Genomic DNA, 26,313 nt, shown 5'->3' on the forward strand with positions numbered 1-26,313 from the left:
ACAAATGGAATACGGTGGAGAACGGGGATCGGATCACGTTCGTAGCCGCTATGGGTGCGCGATGATTGTGAGATATGAACATGTACTCCAGGTTTTCGCTATTAAACCATGACGACCCACATTTCGGTAAGATCTGTTAAAAATGACGTGTACCTTGAACCTTCGATGCTGCAGCAACGGTGAGAAGAGTCATTAGGCACTGCGGCTACCTTTTATGCACGTTATTGTTGAAGGGAGAAGAAAAAATAATTTCGAGACGTGGACTTGGTCCACTTCTATTCTGAGCGGGCCAAATATAGCCAGGTTCATACTTGTGGGATATACGTCCGCATAGGTTGTCACGTTCCAAGGTGTGCTGAGGTCGTATCTTTCCTTTCATCCCGTGGCCCTCCCTTCTTCACAAATGACAAGGTTTTGATGCTTACCTTTTTGTAATGAGGTTACCGACCGTTACGCTGTACTACGATGTCCGACAACTTTTACGGCGCTGTTCGCTGTGTGATTGATTTTTTTTTTCTTCCTCTTCTTCTTCTTCTTTCTATTCTACAACGTCGGACAGATTTCAAATAATTACTCGCTCCTTGCTCGTAGATAATCTGCGTGCATATGGATATCCATACTTTGATCGGCCGCCAAATTTAGCTACTAATTGATGCTGCGATAATCAATAACACTCGATTCATTAACTCCATGTATAATCGATCCTCATAGGTGAAGTGGAATTTTATTTCACAACTCACCCATGTTCTACTTATCTCAATAGATTATTTCATGCAAATTTGATTTCGGTGAATCATAGGTAATAAAACGATGAACTCTTGTTTCATTAAAGATCGTGGGTTGTCATTTTGATCGCGTTTGAAACAAAATCGCACTTTCGTGCGTGCCAAAATTAAGGCGTGGAAAGAAATTTCGAGTTTCTGCCTTGGCAAGTAACAGAATTGCACATTATAAACAATTCTACGAAGACATATATCGTCAGAGTTTTTCAATAATTGACCTTCCGAAGACGTTCTTATTACCGAGACAGAGTCTTGTTTTCTTAATAGGATCGCAATGGAAGCGGTCGACATTATTATACCATAACGAGAATGAATCGTGACAAATATTTCGTGGTAATTAATTGACCTTCTGATATTCCCCGCCAAGTATAAATCGCATAACTTGCAGTACGACGAAATTGGCGCAATCTCGTGTAGTTAAGATTACTCATGTGATTTTTAGAATTTCGAACGTAACAAATTTCTCGCCAAGTCGTTCCGTTGGCTTTCCCTAAAGGAAAATTCACATCATTGTTTTCGCCTCAAGTTTCAACCTTTTCGCACAACTACATAAATAAATGAGCAAATCTTGTCACCGAGATTCAACACTCTTAAAGGCAATAATAATTTTACGTTACATTCCGCAAACAGTTATTTGTCCGAAAGCATGCTCTCGTAGATCGTGCAGTAAATTAGCACCTTTCGCGGAGCTTTTTTCTCGCCGAAAAGTTCACACACGGTACACGCGTTGAGATACAGCTGATTTCTTGGTGCGAAAACCGAGGCGAGAACCGCGAGAATATTCGAAGGAGAGAACAGAAAATATAGCATAATAGTGCGAAAGGATAATTATACGTCGGAAGTAGTAAAACACGTGTAGCGTAAAACGCAAAACTCGCTTGCAAACAATTTGACCCTCCGAGTGCGTGAGTAAGCGAGTCGACCACAATGATCGGTGGCAACACGTGGTGTCCAAGGCGACGCAAATCTGTGTACGTTATCGCCTTGAATTGACTCGGTGAAACCGACTCTACGGAGAATATTGATGGAAACTAAACCGGATGAAAAGGTCAGCTCCGAGGAATTGCGTAGAACCAGATGAAGCAGAGCGTAGAATGGAATCGAATGGAAATTCGCGAATTCGGGATCTTTGAAACTCCGATCAGCCCGCCAATCAACTATATCGACTCGAACTGACGACGATTCGATAACGATGCAGAAATCATTGTCTTTCGACAGCGAAGCGTTTCCAAGTTGGTACGACCGGCGAACTTGTTAGAGTCTTCGAACCGAAAAAGGACTCTTCGCCTACGACTCGAAGTATAAGAGTTTTGAGAAAACAGCTATTGGCAAATATTCGTTTCAACCGTGTTTGATAAACTGCGAAACAACAGCTCGAAGAGTCCCGCGCCTATTTTCTGTATAAATTTCTGTACAGCTTCTCCGCACTTCTCCCATATAAAGATTGTCAATTCGCAAGGATTCCAATTAATCTCTCGGCCACGTGGTCAATGTACTTAACACCATTAAAGCGTCCCTGTAAACCGGTGACTAATTTTCGACATAAAATATGATTACAGTAATAACCGAGAATAAGTCACCTTGATTTACCCGCTATGGCGCACAATAGTTGTTCAACTCTCGGGCTAATATACACAAGACTTTGTCACTCGTCTACACGAAGCATGCACAGATATGTACGTTGTACAACCAACAGCTTCCCTTTTTCAGGCTTCGTACCGAAGATCGGAAGATGCCTACGCAAAAATAGACGGATGCTCTTGCGGTTTTCACGCGGGCCCATTTTCAGGCGCGAAAAGACGCTGCGCGCTGTGAAACTTCACCGATGCGGATTGTAGATCCTAGACGGATGAACTCATCTAGTCGGGAAGCATGCTCTTTGCCCGCGGGCGACTTCGAGCCAGTAATAAATATGTAAATCAGATTGAAAGTAGGTAGGTACCTGCGTACATACCCCAGAAGTTCACCGGTCTTCAAAGACGGCAAGATCCGCTCGCGGATATTTAGGAAGTAACCTTGAAGCGAGCCTGCTCGACGCAGAAGGCGCAAACCTCTAGAGCCATGTAGGGAGTATTGCAGCAATAGGAAGTCCAGCGTATCCTTGCCTGGCGCCTCTCATCTCGCCGTAGCCGCGTGGCCTCCGGCCCGGAATAATTCGAATAAAAATCGTTCCATCTATGGGAGTCCTAAGGACCATGCGAACACGACCGTCAAGGTAAATTCAACACTATCGTCCGAGGTGTGCGAGGCAGGCGGGGCGCGATACGTTCCATGTACCTACACGCGTACGGACGTCCGTCTGGCGGCTCTTTTTCTCTTTTTCTCCTTTACTTCTTTTCTCTCAATTCTCTTTTCATCTTTCCACCTTTTTCCGCGAATGTTACCTCGCGATCCGACGAGACCGAAGCCAGCAGCCGAACGTTCCAGCGTTCCTTCGAAGCTAACGATAAGATACTTTTATAGAAACGCGAGGATACCACGGAACTGCGCCTTATCTGTTTCCAAAAAGTTTAACAGGCTTGACAGCTAAATCTGGCTGCCAGCCTCAGTTTCGTCGCGATCGGTATACCTGGCCCACGGGAAGAGGATCTTCCGCAAGCCCTGCAGCCGTCAACTCCGATCCCGAAAAGAGTCACTGATCCTTGTCACGCGCGGCCTTGGCCGAGGACGTCAGTTCCATAAATGGGGCGTTACGTTCGAACAGCCATTCCAAAGCATTTAGATACAGCAGGCATGATGCTCGGTTTACGCATAACGCGGTATTTGGCCAATTATTACACGCGTATGGCGTACCTTCTACCCACAAATCCATAAATGACGGAATATGAGGCGAGAAACTCGGTGCACACCGCGGATTGTCCAACTGCAACGCACCGCCGTCCACTCTGCTGCTGGCCGATAAAAACGCGGCTAAAAACACCTATGCCCTTACAAGTCCGGCTGCACCGTTGTCCGACAAATGCGTTGATCGTTGATATTACCACGCTTGTGTGCAGAGCTCGCGCTGCTAGGGATCAGAGCGGTTCTCCACCCACAGACTGCATCTGACTGCTGCGCAACAACGCCTGTTTGTACATGTATAATGTAGGTATGTACGTGCGCACATCTGGCCGATTTTTAAAACACCCTATTTGGAATATCGCTGAACTCTCCCTGAACGCGGCGGGCCGAGTTTATGCACCTGGTTACACGTATCGGGATATACGTATTTGCCCAGAAATGCATCGCCTTATATTATACCTGCGGAAGCCGACCGCGACGCACGTCCAGTTCCTGCCTCCAGGTGTTCTCCGCAAACCTGGTCCAACATCCTCGCGAATAGACCAGCTGGCCTGCTAGATGGTTGGATCCCTTTGTTGATCGAAGATTCGCTTTACGCCAACTCGAGGCATCGTCGAGGGCGGTATGGTTTACCTCCGTAAGAGGTTGTATCAAAGTTATACTGAAAATGGACCGTAGTTTATTCTTAAACGACGATTCTAGTATCGAGTAGTTTCAAGATTTTTCAACCGCAGTTACAGATCTATAGAGAATTTCATCCATTTCCATATTTCACGCTACTTTGATCACATTGTTCTGCAAATCTGATTCACCGTTACATTCATCAACTCTATATATCGCAAAACTATTGATTTGAAACTGTTGCCAATCTTTATATCGAAAGAGGTCAAAATATATCATAGATTAGATAGGTATCGGCACGGAGTCGAGAATTTTGTTCGAATTTTTAAAATAATCATATTTTTCAGCGTTGTGTTCGATATTACGGAAAATATTTACGAAAACTCTGTATTAAATATTATGTAAAATCACTACACCTACCATAACTGTATTTTGAATTATAACTCAATTGACAATCGAAACGACAGCTCCATTTCTTCGCATTTTTGTTCCTATTATTCAGCTTTTTAGTCCAAAATCAAGTGCAGTTTAGAGAAGAAAAATTCTTCTACCACGACTTCTGATAGATACACCGTGATTCGATCGATGAAACCATTGACCGGAATCCTCAAGAATACACTTGTACATACATGTATATCACGGTCATTGCATTGGGAGGAATACAGCCACAAGGGGGGTAAATTGTCCCCCAGAATCCCCCTCAATCAGTCGCAGTTCGACTTTCCTTCAGGCAGTACAGCCAGTTATAATTTTCGGTCATTTACCACGTTTTACGGCTTTATTTCTATATTATTGAGTTCGCGCCAGGCACGGAGGACCGATGCAGGGTACCGTCTGTCGTTTCTGGTCCAGCCCCTCGGGAGATGATGTGCAGTTTGCTCTGTGCCTCGGCTGGAGGGACGAATACAGCAAGTTTTAAAAATATCCAGCCCCCTGCAGGTCTCCCTCTCCCTCTCTCTCTCTCTCTCGCGCTCTCTCGCGCTCTCTCGATGTAGCTCTGCAGTGTTTCCGTTCGAACAGTGTCTTTTTGTTATGCCTCCGCGAGACGATCCAAGTATTCGAAAAGAAAGAGTCCGCGTCGCCTCCGCGTCGCGGTTACTCAATCCCTCGTTTTTATATCATTCGATCTGCCGAATTAGGTATCCTGGATTCGGGTCCTCCTACGATGCGCTCGATGCACTCGACTCGAGGTTGCTGCAGTTGCGTTCGAAAAGCATCCTTCGTACGTACCGTACGTACCATAATATCGTGAATCTGCCAAAGTAGGAAGAACGTGATTGTAAAAAAATACTATCAATCCGCGGATTGCCTTCGTCGCGATCGCGATAATTGAGCGGGACACGTGCTGTCAAAGCTAGGAGAGCGTATCGGTGGACCACTAAACTGGTGGAACAGCAGTTTGAATTAACGTATCGAGGCAGGACCGATGGTATCGGTCTTGTTTTCAGCCGTCAGTCTTAAATGCCCGCTCGAAGATACAGCTAAACACACAAACACAAGGAATAATTACAAACGCTTGATACTTGTTTATGCAGATAATGAAATCTATGACGAGGTGCAACATTATCGTAATAAGAAATAAAAACACTTACAGCCGGTTACAAAGTACACGTGTAATAAACGCCCCGTGTCATCTTCACTGGCGATGGAGGAAAAAGAGAAGAACAAACAAATAAACAAACAAGCGTAATTCAAATTACTCATCGACGAACCGTTCTCGCTTTTTTCTCCATCGGTTTAATCGCTCCTTTGCCCCCGTCAGACATCCGGCAAGCATGTATGAGGTGTATAATGTGACAAAAATAAGGAAAAGATTAACTACTTTATTGTAGAAATGTTATACAGTGTGTCTCGGCAATACTTGCGCGAGATCGTCACTGCTTTACGATTACGGCATGAAGGTTTCGTCGACGCGTTCGTAATTTCGGGTTGGGGTAATGATCTTATAATTATTCTGTCCCTGAAAGTTTGGCCTAAGAGCAATTCGACTTGTTCCGCAGTGACAGCCCGCGCGACAGGTGAGGGTCTAGCATTTCTTAATAAGCACGCACACAGATCCAGAATTATTACCTGTTGAACGTCTAGCGCGCGGACTTACGTTTCGCTTGTCGAAAACAATGGGTTTTAAACAATGACAAATTTTCACCTATTTTACGTTGTAAAATCGACTTTCACCGAGGGAAATTTCTCTGCGATATATTTAATTTACAATTATCGCGCGTCGCCGTCGGTAATGTGAAATATTTCTTTTTCTCTCTCCGCGGGCAGCAACCGCAATGAATAAATATGGTAAAAATCTTTGCAGCATATGGTAGATGGCACGTCGCATGCGCTAGCGATCATGACTTACGTCATATTCAGCCTGTAGATCCCTAAAAACGAATGCCATCTCGGTTAAATGACGTAATCGAATAATTGCCGGAGGTGATGCATTTTATTTGAAAATTATTCAAATTCCATAGCCGCGTATGAGCATTAGGGATAAAATTGCAAAATTAGAGTCATTACGAAAGGGCATACGGCTCGTGCTGCAGATCGAACGATTTCAAATTAGAAATTTCACCCGCGGCGTTAACTGTTCGTATTGATTTAAAACTGACTTTATTTATACAAACGATCGTTGCTTGTGTTCTATAATAAATAAAATTCACCGATTCACAGCGTGAAATAAGCACCGCTTACCACAGAATTATGGTGAAATGAGAAATCTCAGGTGCGCAGCGTTGAAAAAAAAAATAAAATAAAAAGAAAAAAACGTAGCGCCGCGGTCGAGGGTAAAGAAAAGTGGGGAAAAAAGAAACGACAAATAAACTTGCGTAAAATTCGCGTCACGGTAATACATGATGAGTGACTTGAATATGAACAAAAATGAATTAAAGATACCGCGAACTACTGACTTGGTATAATACGTACCGTATAACTATATATTGTACGTTACAAGTAAAACAGAAATTCTTATTGCAAATATCGAGTTTGCACACCGTGCACATCGCCGGGATTACGGATGTGTGGAGCATGAAAAACTTGTCGGTCTGAAAATAAAACTGAGAGATAAAAATATACATAAATATCCAGAATCGGTAAAAATAATTATAACGTGTTCGAAATGACCCAAAAAAAGTACAAGGTACAGCAGTAGCAGGTGGAATGGAATAATCCGAATAATAATAATAACGAACCAATAAACGCGTTCACGCGGTATTTGAATTTCTCGATTTAACAGACGCGGTGAAGCTGTGTCATCGGAGACCTTGTCGTCCGAGGGCGTCGAGGAAGACGAGAAAAAGAAACAGAAACAGAAACTGAACGAAAGGAAAAAAATGAAAAGAGAAAGAACAAGAACCGAGTTTATACGTTCCTCCCGCAGAGTTGACGAAATGTTGACTCTGTCGGGAAGTCGCGCCTCTCGTTCCATGAGACAATGCACAGGATATACAACTTTCGATTAATTAATAATGAAGCGAGGTGTTGACTGGTTTGACGTACGAACCGAGCCTGTCAGGTATAAACGTATCTATATACGTTGTTACGCAACTATCGCGGATGTAATTAATTTAACGGCGAACAAAATTGCGAGGATATAATCTTGTCTACATTGTAATCGAGACTCGTGCGTTGCTGATTTTACATACAACGTCGATACAAGTTTATTCGCTAATCCAATCAAGTTCAAACTCCAATTTTTTTCCTCTTTCAATCTTTCACACTCGCTTGCCTGGCTTTAACGCTCTTTAAACTGGAGAAATATACAGCTGCCGTCACTGTTGGCATCGACTGTTTTCACCGCAATGTTGGCTTCGCCAAAAAACGCGGTTCCTGTTGCTGGAATAACAATGATCACAGACATAGTAAAAATTACCGTTGAATATGAATCATCAACTATTATTACGTCATTCATTATTCCAACTAAGTAGATACACTTATACGTAGATCTCTTGGAGTATCAGAATGAAAGGATGATATGGGCAGAGTTCAAAATATTTATTTTGCATAACAAGGTAAAAATTTACCTCACTTATAACAGTTATATGTATCACAGATGGTATAAATATAGTAAAAATCTATAATACCGGTGTGAATCTATAGGCATTCAGGCGCAATTGATACATCCTAATTTGATTTACTGTTGTACGTTGAAGCGTAGAAAAAAATGAGCAAACGTATTTTGTATTGCGCGAACAAAAAAGGACCAAAAATAAACGACCACGTATAAACGCATCAAAGACGCGAAAGTCAGTTACGTAAAAAATACTACGACACCTGGACTGCGTACATACGTTTCTTATCCGTATCGCCCACAAGAGTCGCTTGCTGCAATGCAGACAACGCGTTGAAGAAACGAGCACAGTGATATTCTTACCTCTGCGTGAGGATAAATGCAAACAGGTATGAATACCTATTATGTATTATACACGATGCAAAAGAACGCATCCTACTCGTCGGAGAAACGAATCTAATCGAAAGAAAGTATAAGAAGCATTGATTGGATGGAAGGGAAAGAAACAGATCCTGTATCTCCCTGCGCCATGAAGGGTAGATACGGCGTCCGTATACAAAAATAGAACTGTGCTGACTAGAAGACGCGTTTTACCGATGAGAAATTACCGGAAAAGTTGCTTCTCGTCTGACTTTCGAGTAATTAATGGTCAACAATTTTGACTTGTTTTGTTTTATTCTAAAATTTGTACATTGGGGGATTCTTCTACTATCGGCACTTCGTGATCCTCTCCTTGCTCGTCTCCTTCCTCTGCAAAGTTTGCAACGGATACCTGCGTGGCGATCCACTCGCAAACGAATTGCTTAGGCGCATTGACAGCGATGAATCTTACTCGATCACCTACAGCGAGAAAGTATAGGACAAGAATTATTTTTATTTCACTTTTGAACGTACGTCTCTTAGGATTAATTCTCGTACATTTACAGCGAGATGTGTACAGCGAAAGGTAAATTTTTAAATGAACGATTATATTACGAGCAGGAATTATCGGTGTACCCAGGGCTAGATTGATTTGGACTGTTCCATCCGTGGCCTAAAGTCATTTATATTAAACTTGGAATATACACATTATTAACGGATCACTTAGTCCCGGTGAATGTTTTAAACCGCCGTGCGTGTAGACGAGTTCGATTTATCAACAAACTGTCACGTTAATCTTGATCGTCGTTACTAACTGACCATTACACTATACGGCATTCGAAAATTCTTGCAGAATGATTCTCCAGCCTTTCACGAATCTTTCGTAAACAATTCGAATTTTGTGCCCATTTCGGTTCAATCACATCTACCATGGATTAATGGCATGAATCGACAATTTTCACTATGGACTGATGGTAAGATAGAAATTAAACTAGTTTCACTTTCAGCCGTAAGATGGCAGATATAAGAATTATTCATGTCTTAACGTTGTGATTGGAAGAAAACAAACGAAAGTGATAGTTTCACAAACTTTGGTATTATCACGTTATACCCATAAACTGCGAAAAAACGAAACTGTGCACCATTATATTTTATCGTTACCACATAAAAGCCGCATATCACTTATGACTTCTATTCCGAAATGTCAAAACTCACTCCACTGAATTTCATACAAAAACAAGTCCAGATTTCATAGTACATTTTAAATTGAACAGTGTTAACTCGTATTACAGTTTGGCCAGTCTAAAAGTAATACCTTGGCGTAAACGCAACTGAAATGATGACAATTACTGCATTCGCCATTTTCATAACCTCATATTATGGTAACATACATTTCTTTTTTGTTTCAGATGCAAAGAAAGACGTCCAAGATTGATATGTAGTAATATACATAGGCCCCAAGAAATAGCAAAATTTTCACATGATGCGACAGGCTACAGATCAAACATCACAGAGGTTTTGCGGTACCTGGGAGTGTCAAAGAATGTGATTCTGTGACAGATTTAAAGACCAGGCAATTCGTGAGGTGGACAGTTTTCAATGACGTACAATGAGATACATGTATGGGATGAACCCCGAAAGGAGAAAATTCTGTGCAGTCTAGATCCCAAAAATACTAGATTTATTTTTAAAACTGCCAAAATAATCACTTATATGGTACTATACACTAGTTGAAATATGGGTAATACTGTCATTGCCAGATTTCCGATTGAAGAAAATATTACCAGTGAAACAGAATTGAGCGGGCACAGGGTTGTTCTTTAATTCCGAATGTGTAATTTCGAATTGGAATAAGTTTAACTTTGTTATCGAACAAAGTTCTTTTTTCTCTCTAGAATTGCATAAATACAGTATTGTTAATGAGAAAATTAAGCGCGCAAAAAAACAGGACACGACTAAGTCCTATTTACCCTCAACCAGCAATGTAAGTAACGAGCCAACATATCGGTTGTCGTTTATAATGATTGGTCGATAACAAGTCAACATACCTCAAGCAATAAGTGTCAAACCAAATGAATCGAGACAATTATCGCTGGATTTGAAAATCGAGTAACAAAATTTGGCGACATAGCAGATAAAGACTTGCCTTCAATGAAGATTTCTGAAAGTTTAGAGTGGGCCAGATTCATTTTGAATAGGAATGCATTGCTACGATGAAACAGGATACTCTCAAAGATGTTTCGTTGAAATTCCCCCAATATCACGCCGTATTCTTCATTTATTATACCCATGATGATACCGTTACTTTTAGCAAACACTGCTTTGGGATTGTTCGTTAACTGAAATACAAGATATAAGTCACTACCATATTTTCATGAATCATTAAACGCGACAGTAATTCATTTTTAAAAGTCTAAAAATGCAGGTATGAATATCGACCATTAAATGTAATAATGTATTTCACCATGATATGAATTTCCAAATGCATTACTAACCAGCTTAATATCATGCAACATCTTGGCATTAAGTTTTGGGTCATGTTCAGCTCTTGGATTGGCATCTTCTTTGGATGATTCCATTTCCCCAAGACCAGAATTGTTGAATGAATTGTTGAATGAATTGTTAAATGAATTGTTGAATGAATTGTTGAATGAATTGTTGAATGAATTATCTACGTTGGCACTGTGCGTCTGTTTGACAGTTTCACATGTGTTGATGGTTGAAGCATACTCAGGTGGTACAAGTTCTTGTTGCTGACAGTGACTAGAAGACACTTGGTTATTCAAAACGAAATTATTGACACTCCTGTTAAGTCCATCTACAAAAAAATCCATTCAGAATCCTGTTTGTCGCGTACATATCATTGCTTTAAATAGAATTTAAGTAACTGGTCCAGTGCCGTACCCTTGTCAGTCTCAGTGGCCTCAATTCTATTTGGATCCTTGTACAGATCCTCGGGCTTTTTCCCTTTGTGAACGCAAGTCGCGAACCAATTACACTTTTGATTATTTTCTTCCGGAAAGCACGGTATTGCGTCAAAATAAACTTTGTCCTCGATCTGGAGATGGCTGGACAACGGCTTCGATGCTGACAACCTTTTCCCATAGATATACACTTTGCTGGCAAGAAAATGAACCCTAAATTCATTCTCCAGCAGGTCAGTCATTACTAACATCCCGTGACGTTGCTTCAGGTCCATCACTGTTCCTGCGACGTTCATTATGCCGGTTGACAAAGTCGCAGTATGCTGCTCGCTTTCAATATGCCGCCAGCAGTTCGTTATGAACCATTTGCACTGCCCAGGCTCTGCATTGTCGATAAGGTGACAAGAAAACTTCACCTAGAATAATGACAGATGATTTCAATCATGTGAAAGAAGCCGTGAAGGTCTATTGCAATCAAATTTCATCCTGTAATGCGGTAAATTTGGACTCACCTTGTTGGCGATTTTAATATATTTGTTGAGATTTTCATTATCAGGTAGGCATTTTCCGTCTTTGTAGAATCGCTGAATTTTGAGAAATGCAGTTTGCAATACACTGTCCAACGTGAAGTGGATTATCGCTTTGTTAGGTGACGTGATTTCGGCCACATGCCCGGTCACGTCGTGGAGAAAACTTTTGCAGATCATGTCGAGGTTATATTGTGTAGAATCTGTGTTCAACCACGTCTACTACATTGAATTGCTGTGAATTCACGTGCGTTCAAGACGTTTTAGAAATCGTTCAACCAACTATGGATATGAGGGTAATTTACCATTTATTTCGTCGCTGTTTATCGGTAGCTTACACGTTATTACTTGTTGACAGTCCAGTTTGACAGTCGAACAATGGAAAATTTACGCGTTTAGCTGTTTCACGTTTATGAAGTACAAAATTTCCCACTTGTACCTAACTTCAGAAGAAAAAATTAACCATTAGAGATATTGGCCGGTAGTTTAATAATTTGAGAACACAGCATTGAAACCAACTACGCAAGTCAGATAAATTCTGATTACCGCTGTTTGCGCTTGGCTCTGATATACGCTTGATTCAATTTGAATTAGGATAGATTTCACCACCCGAGAATCGTTCTCAATAAACGGAAAAGAATTTAACGAAATTCATTATCTTACTTGTGAATCATATTTCTTGAAATTTCCGAAATGATTGTACGTGTTTCTAGTGAGAATCTGTAAGTTTCTATTCGCTTCTATCTGTCCTTTCCTACTCCTAATTCTGAATATTAATGTTATGGGATATATAGACTGCGTGTCGAATTGAATTCCATTTCGAAACGAACAATTCTTTTATTGTCATGTTATAGCCGATTATGGTAGATAATCTACTATGTTTCCTAGAAAATTATAAAATTTATAGTTTACATCACGTATTAATCATAAATGAATCATATATATCAATGTCGTACATGCACCGCATATACATTTATACTTTTTGGTCTCTGCATGATCATTACATCTGATCTATTTTTATTCATGATCTATGTATACATTCTTCTCTCGGGTACCTATACTTTAATTGGATCACTGTTTTGCTACGAACTTTGAGAGATATTTATTCTAATTATCAATTTCTTGTATCGCCGACAAGTCGGTAAGTACACTCAGGCCAAGTACTGATTTGGGCTGACCATTGCGAAGACTGTGTTGCTCAGAAGGTGAATGCAGCCAGCATCATGTCGAAATCGGAAACTCTCTGATGTTCTACGGTAAGTTCTCAACTCTACCGTTGGAAAATCTCACGAAGCAGTTTTCGGTTGTCACATCTAAGCCCATAAGGGCAACTGTCTTTATATTATTTGTCCAATGGTAAGGCTAACCACATTGCATTTTTGGCGAAAATTTTTGCGATTTTGAAAAGTGCAGGAATAAATTCTTTCATGCACTATTCCGACGTAATTTTGCGACAGTAGTCGATTGGGCGCAGTCCCAATACGCTGCGATCAACGCATCGAAAGTGACAGCCAAAAAACAAAACCTGTGATTATATGAATCCTTACGTAATGTTTTTGATGTGTTCTTATGCTGAAAATATTTATTGCTATTCCAGGTACAACCCGAGGTGGTTATCGGTGGTTATTCGAGGTGGTTGGCGATTGTTGGAGGTGGTCGGAGGTGGACGAGGAGGAGGACGAACGGAACTGAGTCTCAAAACCCTGTTGACAGCTGTAAAAGCAGCTATTCGATAGAAATTATATTTTATAGTTTACACAGCCCATTGCATGATATTTCATTATAAATACGTATGTTTCAATGTATTTAGGAATAATTTATCAAATATACAGAGGTCATGTGCAAATAATAAATGAATTGATTCGACCGCAGTTTGATGTATTCATTAGAGCTTTGACAATAAATTTAAGCTTTGTTACTTCTTTTATTTTATTGTGGATCATCAAAAACATTTCCGACTATTCGTGCTGTGGATGCATGGGGATTAAACCAAATGTAGCAAAAGATTAGAAACAGTGTATGTAGAGTACGGGTATTTTTCTAATAATGCAAATAGAATAGAATACCACGCCTTGCGAATTAGCTTTCCAGACAGGGATGAATGATGAATTTTAAGGACTGCATTATCGTTGTTGAATACTCTATGCCTCATGGGAAAAGAAAATCTGTAACGATAAAATTGATGCACCGGATCATCGTCGACTTTAACTTTTGAAATGTCCTACCATTTTCGAACGCCTCCTACCTCCCCCTGCCACCTCCGACCATCAATGGCCACTTTCAAGCACCCCCTATCACCTTCTGCCAGCGCCGACCACCTCCTACCATTTCCGAACACCTCCAACCATCCTATTTACCTATATTACCAGATTAGCTATGATATGAAAAGAGAAGAATTATTCATTTCGAAATGGGATTCTATTCGACGCGCGCTCGACGTATTCCATAACATTAGTATTCATAATTATTCCAACAACTTTTCATTTGCTCTCTCGATCTTGAATTTTCATAGGCATAGAATCGAAACGTTGTTTTAGCTGGTCGCAAGTGAAGTATCTGCTTTGGGTGGAGGTGCAGAATTGTTTTTCGAAAAGTATTCGGATGGAAAAAAATTCAGAGTAACTGTAACACATCACGGATGCGCTAATTTTGAACGAGATGTAATGGATGCTTCGTATATGGGACAGTATTTAACGCTGCGTAGTGATTTAAAGACCTAGAAAGGTGATAGGGAGAGAAAGAACGACGCTTCTTAACACTTCGAGTGTATTTTAACACACATTTGAAAGATACAAGCGAAATTTTTCGTCATCCAACTGTCGCAGAACGGCAGCGTTATTAGCCGACCCGTTCACTGAAGAATATATCTTCAGTCAGCGGCTGACCATCGAAGGGCCTGGCCCCTTGAGTCTGGAATCGGCAGGAGAGATAAAGTGTGTATTTCTTGTATGAAATGTGAAACCTAAAATCATTCTACATCATATCATATCATCATACATCATACATCATACATCATACATCGTACATCATACTTCGTCATACATAGTATTAAAGGTCGAAACCAAAGTTTGGATGTCGGATGTTCAGAAAGTGACGTCACCAATTCAAAATCAGCTAGCCGAATTCCTCAGTCGGGAAACAACCGCGCAGTAGAGCGGACGGATGAGAGTCGCGCTCCGCAAATTTCGAGTACCGGGTTCTCAACCTCCCGGATCCCGCGCTTCGGGACCGCTACGCGGTGAAACTCGACTTCCAGGATAAGCGCTCCGTGTTTACAATAAATTATTTCAATTCGTTTTTCGCGCAAGCCCAAATTCAGTGGCTGTCAGTACGCTAATAAAATTTCTATAACTTTATAATCTTCTCATAATCTTTTTGGTAGAATATGTCGATAAAAAAATTGTATTAAACCTTACACATTATTTTTGATTTGTTCTCACGCTGAGAATATTTATTAGTATTCGAGGTATAACTCGAGGTGGTTGGCGGTGGTCGTTGGAGGTGGTTAGCGGTGGTTGCGGGTAATCTCGGTGATTCAGGAGGAGGAGGACGAGGATTTGTGCTCGCTGAGTTTAACAATTTTATAATATTCGATTGCAATTGTAATTATATTTCATCTAATCTTTTTCAAACTTGTCATCTTCACAATAAATTATTTCAATTCGTTTTTCGCGCAAGCCCAAATTCAGTAGCTGTCAGTACGCTAATAAAATTTCTATAACTTGATAATGTTCTCATAATCTTTTTGGTAGAATATGTCGATAAAAAAATTGTATTAAACCTTACACATTATTTTTGATTTGTTCTCACGCTGAAAATATTTATTAGTACTCGAGGTATAACTCGAGGTGGTTGGCGGTGGTCGTTGGGGGTGGTTAGCGGTGGTTGCGGGTAATCTCGGTGATTCAGGAGGAGGAGGACGAGGATTTGTGCTCGCTGAGTTTAACAATTTTATAATATTCGATTGCAATTGTAATTATATTTCATCTAATCTTTTTCAAACTTGTCATCTTCACAATAAATTATTTCAATTCGTTTTTCGCGCAAGCCCAAATTCAGTAGCTGTCAGTACGCTAATAAAATTTCTATAACTTGATAATGTTCTCATAATCTTTTTGGTAGAATATGTCGATAAAAAAATTGTATTAAACCTTACACATTATTTTTGATTTGTTCTCACGCTGAAAATATTTATTAGTACTCGAGGTATAACTCGAGGTGGTTGGCGGTGGTCGTTGGGGGTGGTTAGCGGTGGTTGCGGGTAATCTCGGTGATTCAGGAGGAGGAGGACGAGGATTTGTGCTCGCTGAGTTTAACAATTTTATAATATTCGATTGCAATTGTAATTATATTTCATCTAATCTTTTTCAAACTTGTCATCTTCACAATAAATTATTTCAATTCGTTTTTCGCGCAAGCCCAAATTCAGTAGCTGTCAGTACGCTAATAAAATTTCTATAACTTGATAATGTTCTCATAATCTTTTTGGTAGAATATGTCGATAAAAAAATTGTATTAAACCTTACACATTATTTTTGATTTGTTCTCACGCTGAAAATATTTATTAGTACTCGAGGTATAACTCGAGGTGGTTGGCGGTGGTCGTTGGGGGTGGTTAGCGGTGGTTGCGGGTAATCTCGGTGATTCAGGAGGAGGAGGACGAGGATTTGTGCTCGGTGAGTAAAACACTTTTATAATATTTCATGGCAATTGTAATTATATTTCATCTGAAACATTACAAACTTGTCACGTTTACAATAAATTATTTCAATTCATTTTTCGTGCAAGCACATATTCAGTAGCTATGAATAATCTTATGCAATTTATTATATTATTAATTGATTAATTAATATTCCTATAATATTTAATGGCAATTGTAATTACATTTCACTTGAAATATGACAAACTTGTCACGTTTACAATAAATTATTTCAATTCATTTTTCGCGCAAGCACATATTCAGTAGCTATGAATAAGCTCATACAATTTATCATATTATTAATTAAATAATCAATCAATTACTCAATTATATTAAACCTTACACAATATTTTCGATGTGCTCTTATACTGAAAATGTTTATTACTATTCAAGGTATAACCTGAGGTGGTTATCGGTGGTTGTTCGAGGTGGTTGAAGGTGGTCGGAGGTGGACGAGGAGAAGGACGAGGAGGACGAGGATTTGTGCTGGGTGAGTAAAACACTTTTATAATATTTCATGGCAATTGTAATTATATTTCATCTGAAATATTACAAACTTGTCACGTTTACAATAAATTATTTGAATTCATTTTTCGTGCAAGCACATATTCAGTAGCTATGAATGATCTTATGCAATTTATTATGTCATTAATTGATTAATTAATATTCTCATAATATTTAATGGCAATTGTAATTGCATTTCATCTGAAATATTACAAACTTGTCACGTTTACAATAAATTATTTCAATTCATTTTTCGTGCAAGCACATATTCAGTAGCTATGAATAATCTTATACAATTTATTATGTCATTAATTGATTAATTAATATTCTCATAATATTTAATGGCAATTGTAATTGCATTTCATCTGAAATATTACAAACTTGTCACGTTTACAATAAATTATTTCAATTCATTTTTCGTGCAAGCACATATTCAGTAGCTATGAATAATCTCATACAATTTATTATATTATTAATCAATTAATTAATTACATTAATCGTTACACAATATTTTTGATGTCTTCCTATACTAAAAATATTCATTACTATTCCAGGTATAACCCGAGGTGGTCGGAGGTGGACGAGGACGAGGACGAGCTGGACGAGGAGCAGGACGAGGTCGACGAGGAAGAGGACGAGGTGGACGAGGAGGAGGCGGGGTGGGTCGTGGGAGGAGGGGGAGGGGGGCGGGGAGGGAAGGGAAGGGAAGGGAAGGGAAGGGCTGGAGGCGGGGAGGGGCAGGGAGAAGAGGGGGGAAGGGAAGGGATGGGACGGGGAGGGTGGGAGGGTGGGGGGAGGGCGGGGGGAGGGAAGGGGCGGGGAGGGGGGAGGGAGGGGGGTGGGGAGGGAGGGAGGGCGACCGGTCGGGTGGTGTTCTGCTCTATAAACTTTAACGGGTCGCACCGACATCCATCCTCTACACTCTCCCCCCACCCTCCCGCCCTCCCCCGCCCCATCCCTTCCCTTCCCCCCTCTCCTCCCTACCCTCCCCGCCTCCAACCCTTCCCTTCCCTTCCCTTCCCTCCCCCCCCCCCCCCCCCCCCCCCCCCCTCCCACGACCCACCCCGCCTCCTCCTCGTCCACCTCGTCCTCCTCCTCGTCGACCTCGTCCTGCTCCTCGTCCAGCTCGTCTTCCTCCTCGTCCACCTCCGACCACCTCGGGTTATACCTGGAATAGTAATGAATATTTTTAGTATAGGAAGACATCAAAAATATTGTGTAACGATTAATGTAATTAATTAATTAATTAATAATATAATAAATTGTATGAGATTATTCATAGCTACTGAATATGTGCTTGCACGAAAAATGAATTGAAATAATTTATTGTAAACGTGACAAGTTTGTAATATTTCAGATGAAATATAATTACAATTGCCATGAAATATTATAAAAGTGTTTTACTCACCCAGCACAAATCCTCGTCCTCCTCGTCCTTCTCCTCGTCCACCTCCGACCACCTTCAACCACCTCGAACAACCACCGATAACCACCTCAGGTTATACCTTGAATAGTAATAAACATTTTCAGTATAAGAGCACATCGAAAATATTGTGTAAGGTTTAATATAATTGAGTAATTGATTGATTATTTAATTAATAATATAATAAATTGTATGAGCTTATTCATAGCTACTGAATATGTGCTTGCGCGAAAAATGAATTGAAATAATTTAATGTAAACATGACCAGTTTGAAATATTTTAGATGAAATGTAATTACAATTGCCATTAAATATTAGAAGAATATTAATTAATCAATTAATAATATAATAAATTGTATAAGATTATTCATAGCTACTGAATATGTGCTTGCACGAAAACTGAATTGAAATAATTTATTGTAAACGTGACAAGTTTGTCATATTTCAAGTGAAATGTAATTACAATTGCCATTAAATATTATAGGAATATTAATTAATCAATTAATAATATAATAAATTGCATAAGATTATTCATAGCTACTGAATTTGGGCTTGCGCGAAAAACGAATTGAAATAATTTATTGTGAAGATGACAAGTTTGAAAAAGATTAGATGAAATATAATTACAATTGCAATCGAATATTATAAAATTGTTAAACTCAGCGAGCACAAATCCTCGTCCTCCTCCTCCTGAATCACCGAGATTACCCGCAACCACCGCTAACCACCCCCAACGACCACCGCCAACCACCTCGAGTTATACCTCGAGTACTAATAAATATTTTCAGCGTGAGAACAAATCAAAAATAATGTGTAAGGTTTAATACAATTTTTTTATCGACATATTCTACCAAAAAGATTATGAGAACATTATCAAGTTATAGAAATTTTATTAGCGTACTGACAGCTACTGAATTTGGGCTTGCGCGAAAAACGAATTGAAATAATTTATTGTGAAGATGACAAGTTTGAAAAAGATTAGATGAAATATAATTACAATTGCAATCGAATATTATAAAATTGTTAAACTCAGCGAGCACAAATCCTCGTCCTCCTCCTCCTGAATCACCGAGATTACCCGCAACCACCGCTAACCACCCCCAACGACCACCGCCAACCACCTCGAGTTATACCTCGAGTACTAATAAATATTTTCAGCGTGAGAACAAATCAAAAATAATGTGTAAGGTTTAATACAATTTTTTTATCGACATATTCTACCAAAAAGATTATGAGAACATTATCAAGTTATAGAAATTTTATTAGCGTACTGACAGCTACTGAATTTGGGCTTGCGCGAAAAACGAATTGAAATAATTTATTGTGAAGATGACAAGTTTGAAAAAGATTAGATGAAATATAATTACAATTGCAATCGAATATTATAAAATTGTTAAACTCAGCGAGCACAAATCCTCGTCCTCCTCCTCCTGAATCACCGAGATTACCCGCAACCACCGCTAACCACCCCCAACGACCACCGCCAACCACCTCGAGTTATACCTCGAGTACTAATAAATATTTTCAGCGTGAGAACAAATCAAAAATAATGTGTAAGGTTTAATACAATTTTTTTATCGACATATTCTACCAAAAAGATTATGAGAACATTATCAAGTTATAGAAATTTTATTAGCGTACTGACAGCTACTGAATTTGGGCTTGCGCGAAAAACGAATTGAAATAATTTATTGTGAAGATGACAAGTTTGAAAAAGATTAGATGAAATATAATTACAATTGCAATCGAATATTATAAAATTGTTAAACTCAGCGAGCACAAATCCTCGTCCTCCTCCTCCTGAATCACCGAGATTACCCGCAACCACCGCTAACCACCCCCAACGACCACCGCCAACCACCTCGAGTTATACCTCGAGTACTAATAAATATTTTCAGCGTGAGAACAAATCAAAAATAATGTGTAAGGTTTAATACAATTTTTTTATCGACATATTCTACCAAAAAGATTATGAGAACATTATCAAGTTATAGAAATTTTATTAGCGTACTGACAGCTACTGAATTTGGGCTTGCGCGAAAAACGAATTGAAATAATTTATTGTGAAGATGACAAGTTTGAAAAAGATTAGATGAAATATAATTACAATTGCAATCGAATATTATAAAATTGTTAAACTCAGCGAGCACAAATCCTCGTCCTCCTCCTCCTGAATCACCGAGATTACCCGCAACCACCGCTAACCACCTCCAACGACCACCGCCAACCACCTCGAGTTATACCTCGAATACTAATAAATATTCTCAGCGTGAGAACAAATCAAAAATAATGTGTAAGGTTTAATACAATTTTTTTATCGACATATTCTACCAAAAAGATTATGAGAAGATTATAAAGTTATAGAAATTTTATTAGCGTACTGACAGCCACTGAATTTGGGCTTGCGCGAAAAACGAATTGAAATAATTTATTGTAAACACGGAGCGCTTATCCTGGAAGTCGAGTTTCACCGCGTAGCGGTCCCGAAGCGCGGGATCCGGGAGGTTGAGAACCTGGTACTCGAAATACGTAGCGGACCCGAAGCGCGGGATCCGGGAGGTTGAGAACCCGGTACTCGAAATTTGCGGAGCGCGACTCTCATCCGTCCGCTCTACTGCGCGGTTGTTTCCCGACTGAGGAATTCGGCTAGCTGATTTTGAATTGGTGACGTCACTTTCTGAACATCCGACATCCAAACTTTGGTTTCGACCTTTAATACTATGTATGACGAAGTATGATGTACGATGTATGATGTATGATGTATGATGTATGATGATATGATATGATGTAGAATGATTTTAGGTTTCACATTTCATACAAGAAATACACACTTTATCTCTCCTGCCGATTCCAGACTCAAGGGGCCAGGCCCTTCGATGGTCAGCCGCTGACTGAAGATATATTCTTCAGTGAACGGGTCGGCTAATAACGCTGCCGTTCTGCGACAGTTGGATGACGAAAAATTTCGCTTGTATCTTTCAAATGTGTGTTAAAATACACTCGAAGTGTTAAGAAGCGTCGTTCTTTCTCTCCCTATCACCTTTCTAGGTCTTTAAATCACTACGCAGCGTTAAATACTGTCCCATATACGAAGCATCCATTACATCTCGTTCAAAATTAGCGCATCCGTGATGTGTTACAGTTACTCTGAATTTTTTTCCATCCGAATACTTTTCGAAAAACAATTCTGCACCTCCACCCAAAGCAGATACTTCACTTGCGACCAGCTAAAACAACGTTTCGATTCTATGCCTATGAAAATTCAAGATCGAGAGAGCAAATGAAAAGTTGTTGGAATAATTATGAATACTAATGTTATGGAATACGTCGAGCGCGCGTCGAATAGAATCCCATTTCGAAATGAATAATTCTTCTATCTTTATAATATAGCCGTATCATTGTCGATAATCTAGTTAGTCTCCTGGAAAATTATAAAATTTATAATATGCATCACGTATTAATCGTAAATGGATCATATATATTAATATCGCACGTGGACCACATATAAATATATACTTTTTGGTCCCTGCATCATTATTATATCAGGTCTATTATTATTCATGATTTATGGATACATCTTCTCTCCGGTACCTATGCTTTAATTAAATCACTGTTTCCCCACCAAATTTGGAAGAAATTCATCATCAATTTCTTGTATCGCCGACAAGTCGGTAAGTACACACAAGCTAATTGTGAGTACTCGCTTGGGCTTACCATAGCGAAGACTGTGTTATTCGGAAGGTGAATGCAGCCGGCATCGTGTCGCAATCGGTAACTCTCCGATGTTCTGCAATAAGTTCTCAACTCTACCGTTGGAACATCTCAGGGAGCGTAATCGCACGTCGATTTTCGGTTGTCACACCAAACTGTCTTTATGTTCTTCAGTCAATGCCTTTCCTATCCCGTCCTAATTCAAACGAGTCATGAATGCAGCCCTTCGTTGCTGATTCGTTTTAATTCTTCGATAAGAATAGGTTATTGCAATTTCAATATTGTAGTTCAATCTGTCCGAATGTATTCCTTTAAAAAGAATACGACTCACATGAAGCACTCCGAATCAATTAGCACCATTTTTTTTCCATCCGATCGAATTCTATTTAAAAAATACGTACGGCTAACACACGAAACAATAGACGTTTCCTTCGCTTTATTCAGGCTTTTCCGAGTGATGCCGGATAATTTCCATGTAAGTGGTAGTAAATGTTTCGCTCCATCCTATTGTTTATACCAAGGTAAATTTTCGAAGATGAATAAAACCTAAAAACAAACTGATAGTGACCGTCGCATTTGCCTGTAAAACCAAACTACAAAACCATCCAATGAACCAAATAAATCGTGATATTATTTTTTTATTGTACAGATTTGTGAATAATTGTTAAAAATAAACCACTAGAAAAATTTATTATATATTTGATCTGACAAAATATATATATATAATCTCACACTGTTTCTCAAAGTTTAATCTAGGAATTGTTTCGCATTTTGAAATATATCAGTAAAATTCTTTTCTATTTGTTTATGTACTCGGATCATCGTTTTTCGGTTCGTTTTCATACGAATTACCGGAAAAGAAACCCGACTGGATTGAATTAAAAACTTCAATCCCTTTCAATTCTTTTTCACTTATTGGGTCGACTGTAGAACTCTACAATTTTTCCAGATAGAGCGGGGATTCAAATAGCTGGACGATATGCTATGTTCAATACTAGAAAGTGTATAAATAGAAAGAGTTAGGGAATAAACAATGATCGCATAAGATCGCCGATTTTTATCAAATTTTCAAATTTTTTCTTATTTTTCCACATTTCCTTAATTACAAAATTATAATGCTTACAAGTTCAAGCTAATGATATTTTATTCTGGGAATAATTTGTTCATTGGGATACGGCTGAAAACTTCATTTCCAAGCTTCGCGAAGACGAGGCCAAACGTCTCTTCGTAGGATGCCTGGAGCTCTTTGAAGAGTAAATCGGAATTCTGGGCGATGAATGTGTTCATCTGTTCTGCTGTATGTGGGGAGGGGGCAGAAAATATTTTTTTAGTCCAAATACCAGGGATTTCCAGCCATTCTTTGGACTGCAAATGAGTCTGTTATTTTTTTTGAAATAATTGTGTTCGATGTAATTTAAAAATTAACAACTTAGTATCGTAGACAAATACGATCTTACAACGATAACTTGTTTCCAAGTCTCGAGATATTTTTAACATGTTTTATCTCTCGTTGTCAGTGATGATAATTCTGTGTAATACAAGTCCTGTTCTTTCGTTATTTTCTCTTCTATTTTACTTTGAATAACGGGTAAAATGATGAAATAATATTAAGATGCTCAATTTGTTGTAAATATACTTACCCAGAGCGTTATCACCATCGAATAGATTGCCGAAGTGCATCAGGACTCTTTCGGGGTGAAATTTGATGTCGTACTTCTTGATTCTTAGATAAGTCTCGCCATCCTTGACGTGCGTGTCACAGTATATGGTGTTCTTTGCATGTAAGCCGACTGCGAACAGAATCGAAAAGTTTAAATAAACTCATATCCATGATATACAGACGTACAAATACACACGTTCTAATGCAGTACCCGGTAAATGAAAATGGGCTGATTATATTTACTTCTAAAAATTTGTGATCGATTTACATGAAAGGGATCAATTGACCATAGGAAAGAGTTCTTTCCAAGTCGATCGATTCCATATCTTTCGATATCTGATTATCGTCAATCGATCTACGGTCATTGGGTAACCAACCCTGGGATCCGTGTACAAGTGCCATGGGGTAAAAATGATTTCGACGTGGGTTCAAGTTAACGAGAATCTTTTCCACAATGCACAACGGAAACTGCCGTGAAACTCCAGCGGTACCCGCGGGTTACGATATGTAAATATTATTGAATCAGCTCGCTGCTCTTACTCATGGTTATGTTGGAGTGGCCTTTTCCATGGATGGGAAGAACCAGAACTTGACCATCCAATTCGTAATCGGCGACGAAATCAACTTGAGGATTGTAGGAATCGGATGTTAGAATCAGCTTGTTGAAATCAATTCTGTGAAACATTGACAATATGACACAATCTTAAAAACGCATTAGTAAAATATCGAGTACAATGTTCTAGTAGAAAAAACTTTGCCCTCTTATCGCGTTACATTATTCTTCACTTGCCTGTAATTATTTACTTCCAATCCTCTCGTTAGTCCGTATAACTTGATGTTGCGATACGATTGTTTCACGGATACCGGACCGGTACTTTCGCCAATTTTTATGCTGTCAACTGCCAAAGGCTCGATGGGGAGGATTTTGAAATTTCTGAGACCTGAAAGCGATGAAAAATACGTAAAGCAAGTGACAGTTTTGATGTGACGAATGTGTTCCGCTTACAACCGTGCGTTTTGCCGCGCGGTGACCGTCTCAGTAATTATAATGAACGTTCACAAGGACACCGCGTAAAATTCACTTCGAACGAGTTTGAAAATACACTTTCATTCACGAGGATCCAGCGAAAACGTCCAAGACAAGAGAAATGTGACGGACTGTGATGGGAATAAACCGGTGTCCATTGAACAAGGCCAAAGTAAAATTGTTCGAGTTACAGGGAGGCTGGGGCAATATTAACAGAAGGAACATGTTTCATGCTTTCTGATTTTTCGATTCTCACCTGCAGACAGAGACTTGATGAACAATGGGACGGCGGCGCTTAAACATTGCTGGTAGTGCGGATCTTTTCTTCGGCAGGTCTTCAAGCTTGGCGCTGTTAGGAAATTGAAGGATTAAAATTAATTGATTCCGAAAAGTAATATAGGTCGCGAAATCATTACGGGTAAAAAAGAAATACAACAATCGTACGAAGCACAAGTTACATTCAAGGCCTGTGTTGAGCAACGTCTTCATAACAATTGATAAATGGCATCGATGACAGCACAATACTAACGCGATACCCGAAGCAATTATATCGTCTCCTGCCCGAGACTTTCTCTCACCATGAACTAATTACTGCAGGCAATTGCATCGGCGAAGTTCATGGTGCATACCGATTTCAAGGACTTCTGATATCCGAATATAGACTTCGTCGGATAAGGATTTTCCCCAATAAATTATCGCGCGTATTTGCGTGTCGCAAGGATCTGGTACCAAGGGCTAATGCATAATTGAACTCTACGAGGTTCGTGCAAGTAAATGAAATCCGGTTTGAATTGCATTGAAAAATCACAGTATTATTTTTCCGATGCATCGATTTGTGTCGATGATATTTCTACTTACGTAGCTCAACTGCTGCCGACAATGCGAAGATGGCCAGGAACGTGACAATGATCTTCATTTTACGAAGTGCAGATTTCACTGTTTCAGAATATCGTATAATATTTTCAATCGGTATAGCTTTGTCGTCGTTTCGTTGTCTCAAAGACTGTTAATTCTTTGAACGCTTGAAATGAACTACAAGGACTGAGTAAATTGCATGGCTATTTAAATACTTAAGGTAGATCCCCCACCATTTGACCAGCGGGATTTTACGTGTGTAGTTTAATACACGCACGGTTCATCATCAACCACACAAACGCGATGCGAAAATTTTCGTGTCTCATATTAACATTGCCCAATGTGCCCGACCTCTTCTTAAAACGTGTCCTATAAGGGAATCCCATTTATGCGTTACATCAACGTTGCCAAAAAATAAATTGATAGACATTACAACGAGGGGA

At 39.5% G+C, this 26,313-nt stretch overlaps 2 protein-coding genes and 1 long non-coding RNA gene across 5 annotated transcripts; 1 reads left to right on the plus strand and 2 right to left on the minus strand.

Annotated features, from left to right (window-relative positions):
- Window positions 1-8,150: 8,150 nt before the first annotated feature.
- On the minus strand, window positions 8,151-12,453 carry LOC124177880. 3 transcript variants are annotated; one of them, XM_046560784.1, is made up of 6 exons: window positions 12,298-12,451; window positions 11,978-12,195; window positions 11,446-11,881; window positions 11,037-11,359; window positions 10,688-10,880; window positions 8,151-9,021 (listed from the first exon to the last, which is right to left on the minus strand). In XM_046560784.1, the coding sequence occupies exons 2-6, from the start codon at window positions 12,170-12,172 to the stop codon at window positions 8,855-8,857; spliced, it is 1,314 nt and encodes a 437-aa protein (XP_046416740.1). In that variant the 5' UTR covers window positions 12,173-12,195; window positions 12,298-12,451; the 3' UTR covers window positions 8,151-8,854. The 3 variants fall into 3 exon arrangements, with proteins under 3 accessions (XP_046416740.1, XP_046416739.1, XP_046416741.1); XM_046560783.1 differs by having other exon boundaries at window positions 11,978-12,227; XM_046560785.1 differs by lacking the exon at window positions 10,688-10,880 and having other exon boundaries at window positions 8,872-9,021; window positions 11,978-12,453.
- LOC124177881 lies at window positions 9,557-10,517 on the plus strand. Its single transcript, XR_006869687.1, has 2 exons — window positions 9,557-9,635; window positions 9,951-10,517. It is a non-coding gene; the product is annotated as an uncharacterized LOC124177881 (long non-coding RNA).
- Window positions 12,454-23,387: 10,934 nt separating the features above from the next.
- LOC124177806 (protein takeout-like) lies at window positions 23,388-26,052 on the minus strand. Its single transcript, XM_046560635.1, has 6 exons — window positions 25,874-26,052; window positions 25,272-25,364; window positions 24,779-24,929; window positions 24,529-24,662; window positions 23,969-24,118; window positions 23,388-23,623 (listed from the first exon to the last, which is right to left on the minus strand). Exons 1-6 carry the CDS (start codon window positions 25,929-25,931, stop codon window positions 23,472-23,474), a joined length of 738 nt encoding a protein of 245 aa, XP_046416591.1. The 5' UTR covers window positions 25,932-26,052; the 3' UTR covers window positions 23,388-23,471.
- Window positions 26,053-26,313: the final 261 nt, after the last annotated feature.

Source organism: Neodiprion fabricii, chromosome 3 (genome assembly GCF_021155785.1).
Source record: "Neodiprion fabricii isolate iyNeoFabr1 chromosome 3, iyNeoFabr1.1, whole genome shotgun sequence".
NCBI classification, from domain to species: Eukaryota; Metazoa; Arthropoda; class Insecta; order Hymenoptera; family Diprionidae; genus Neodiprion; species Neodiprion fabricii.

Coding starts and splice junctions, on each gene's coding strand:
- LOC124177880 (XM_046560784.1), bottom strand. CDS start 12,172: ATGATCTGCAAAAGTTTTCTCCACGACGTGACCGGGCATGTGGCCGAA. Junction 11,360..11,445: donor GGCCACTGAGACTGACAAGG/GTACGGCACTGG, acceptor ATTTTTTTGTAG/ATGGACTTAACAGGAGTGTC. Junction 10,881..11,036: donor TGTTGCATGATATTAAGCTG/GTTAGTAATGCA, acceptor CTTGTATTTCAG/TTAACGAACAATCCCAAAGC.
- LOC124177806 (XM_046560635.1), bottom strand. CDS start 25,931: ATGAAGATCATTGTCACGTTCCTGGCCATCTTCGCATTGTCGGCAGCA. Junction 24,663..24,778: donor TTGGAAGTAAATAATTACAG/GCAAGTGAAGAA, acceptor AATGTTTCACAG/AATTGATTTCAACAAGCTGA. Junction 24,119..24,528: donor CCACTCCAACATAACCATGA/GTAAGAGCAGCG, acceptor TTCTGTTCGCAG/TCGGCTTACATGCAAAGAAC.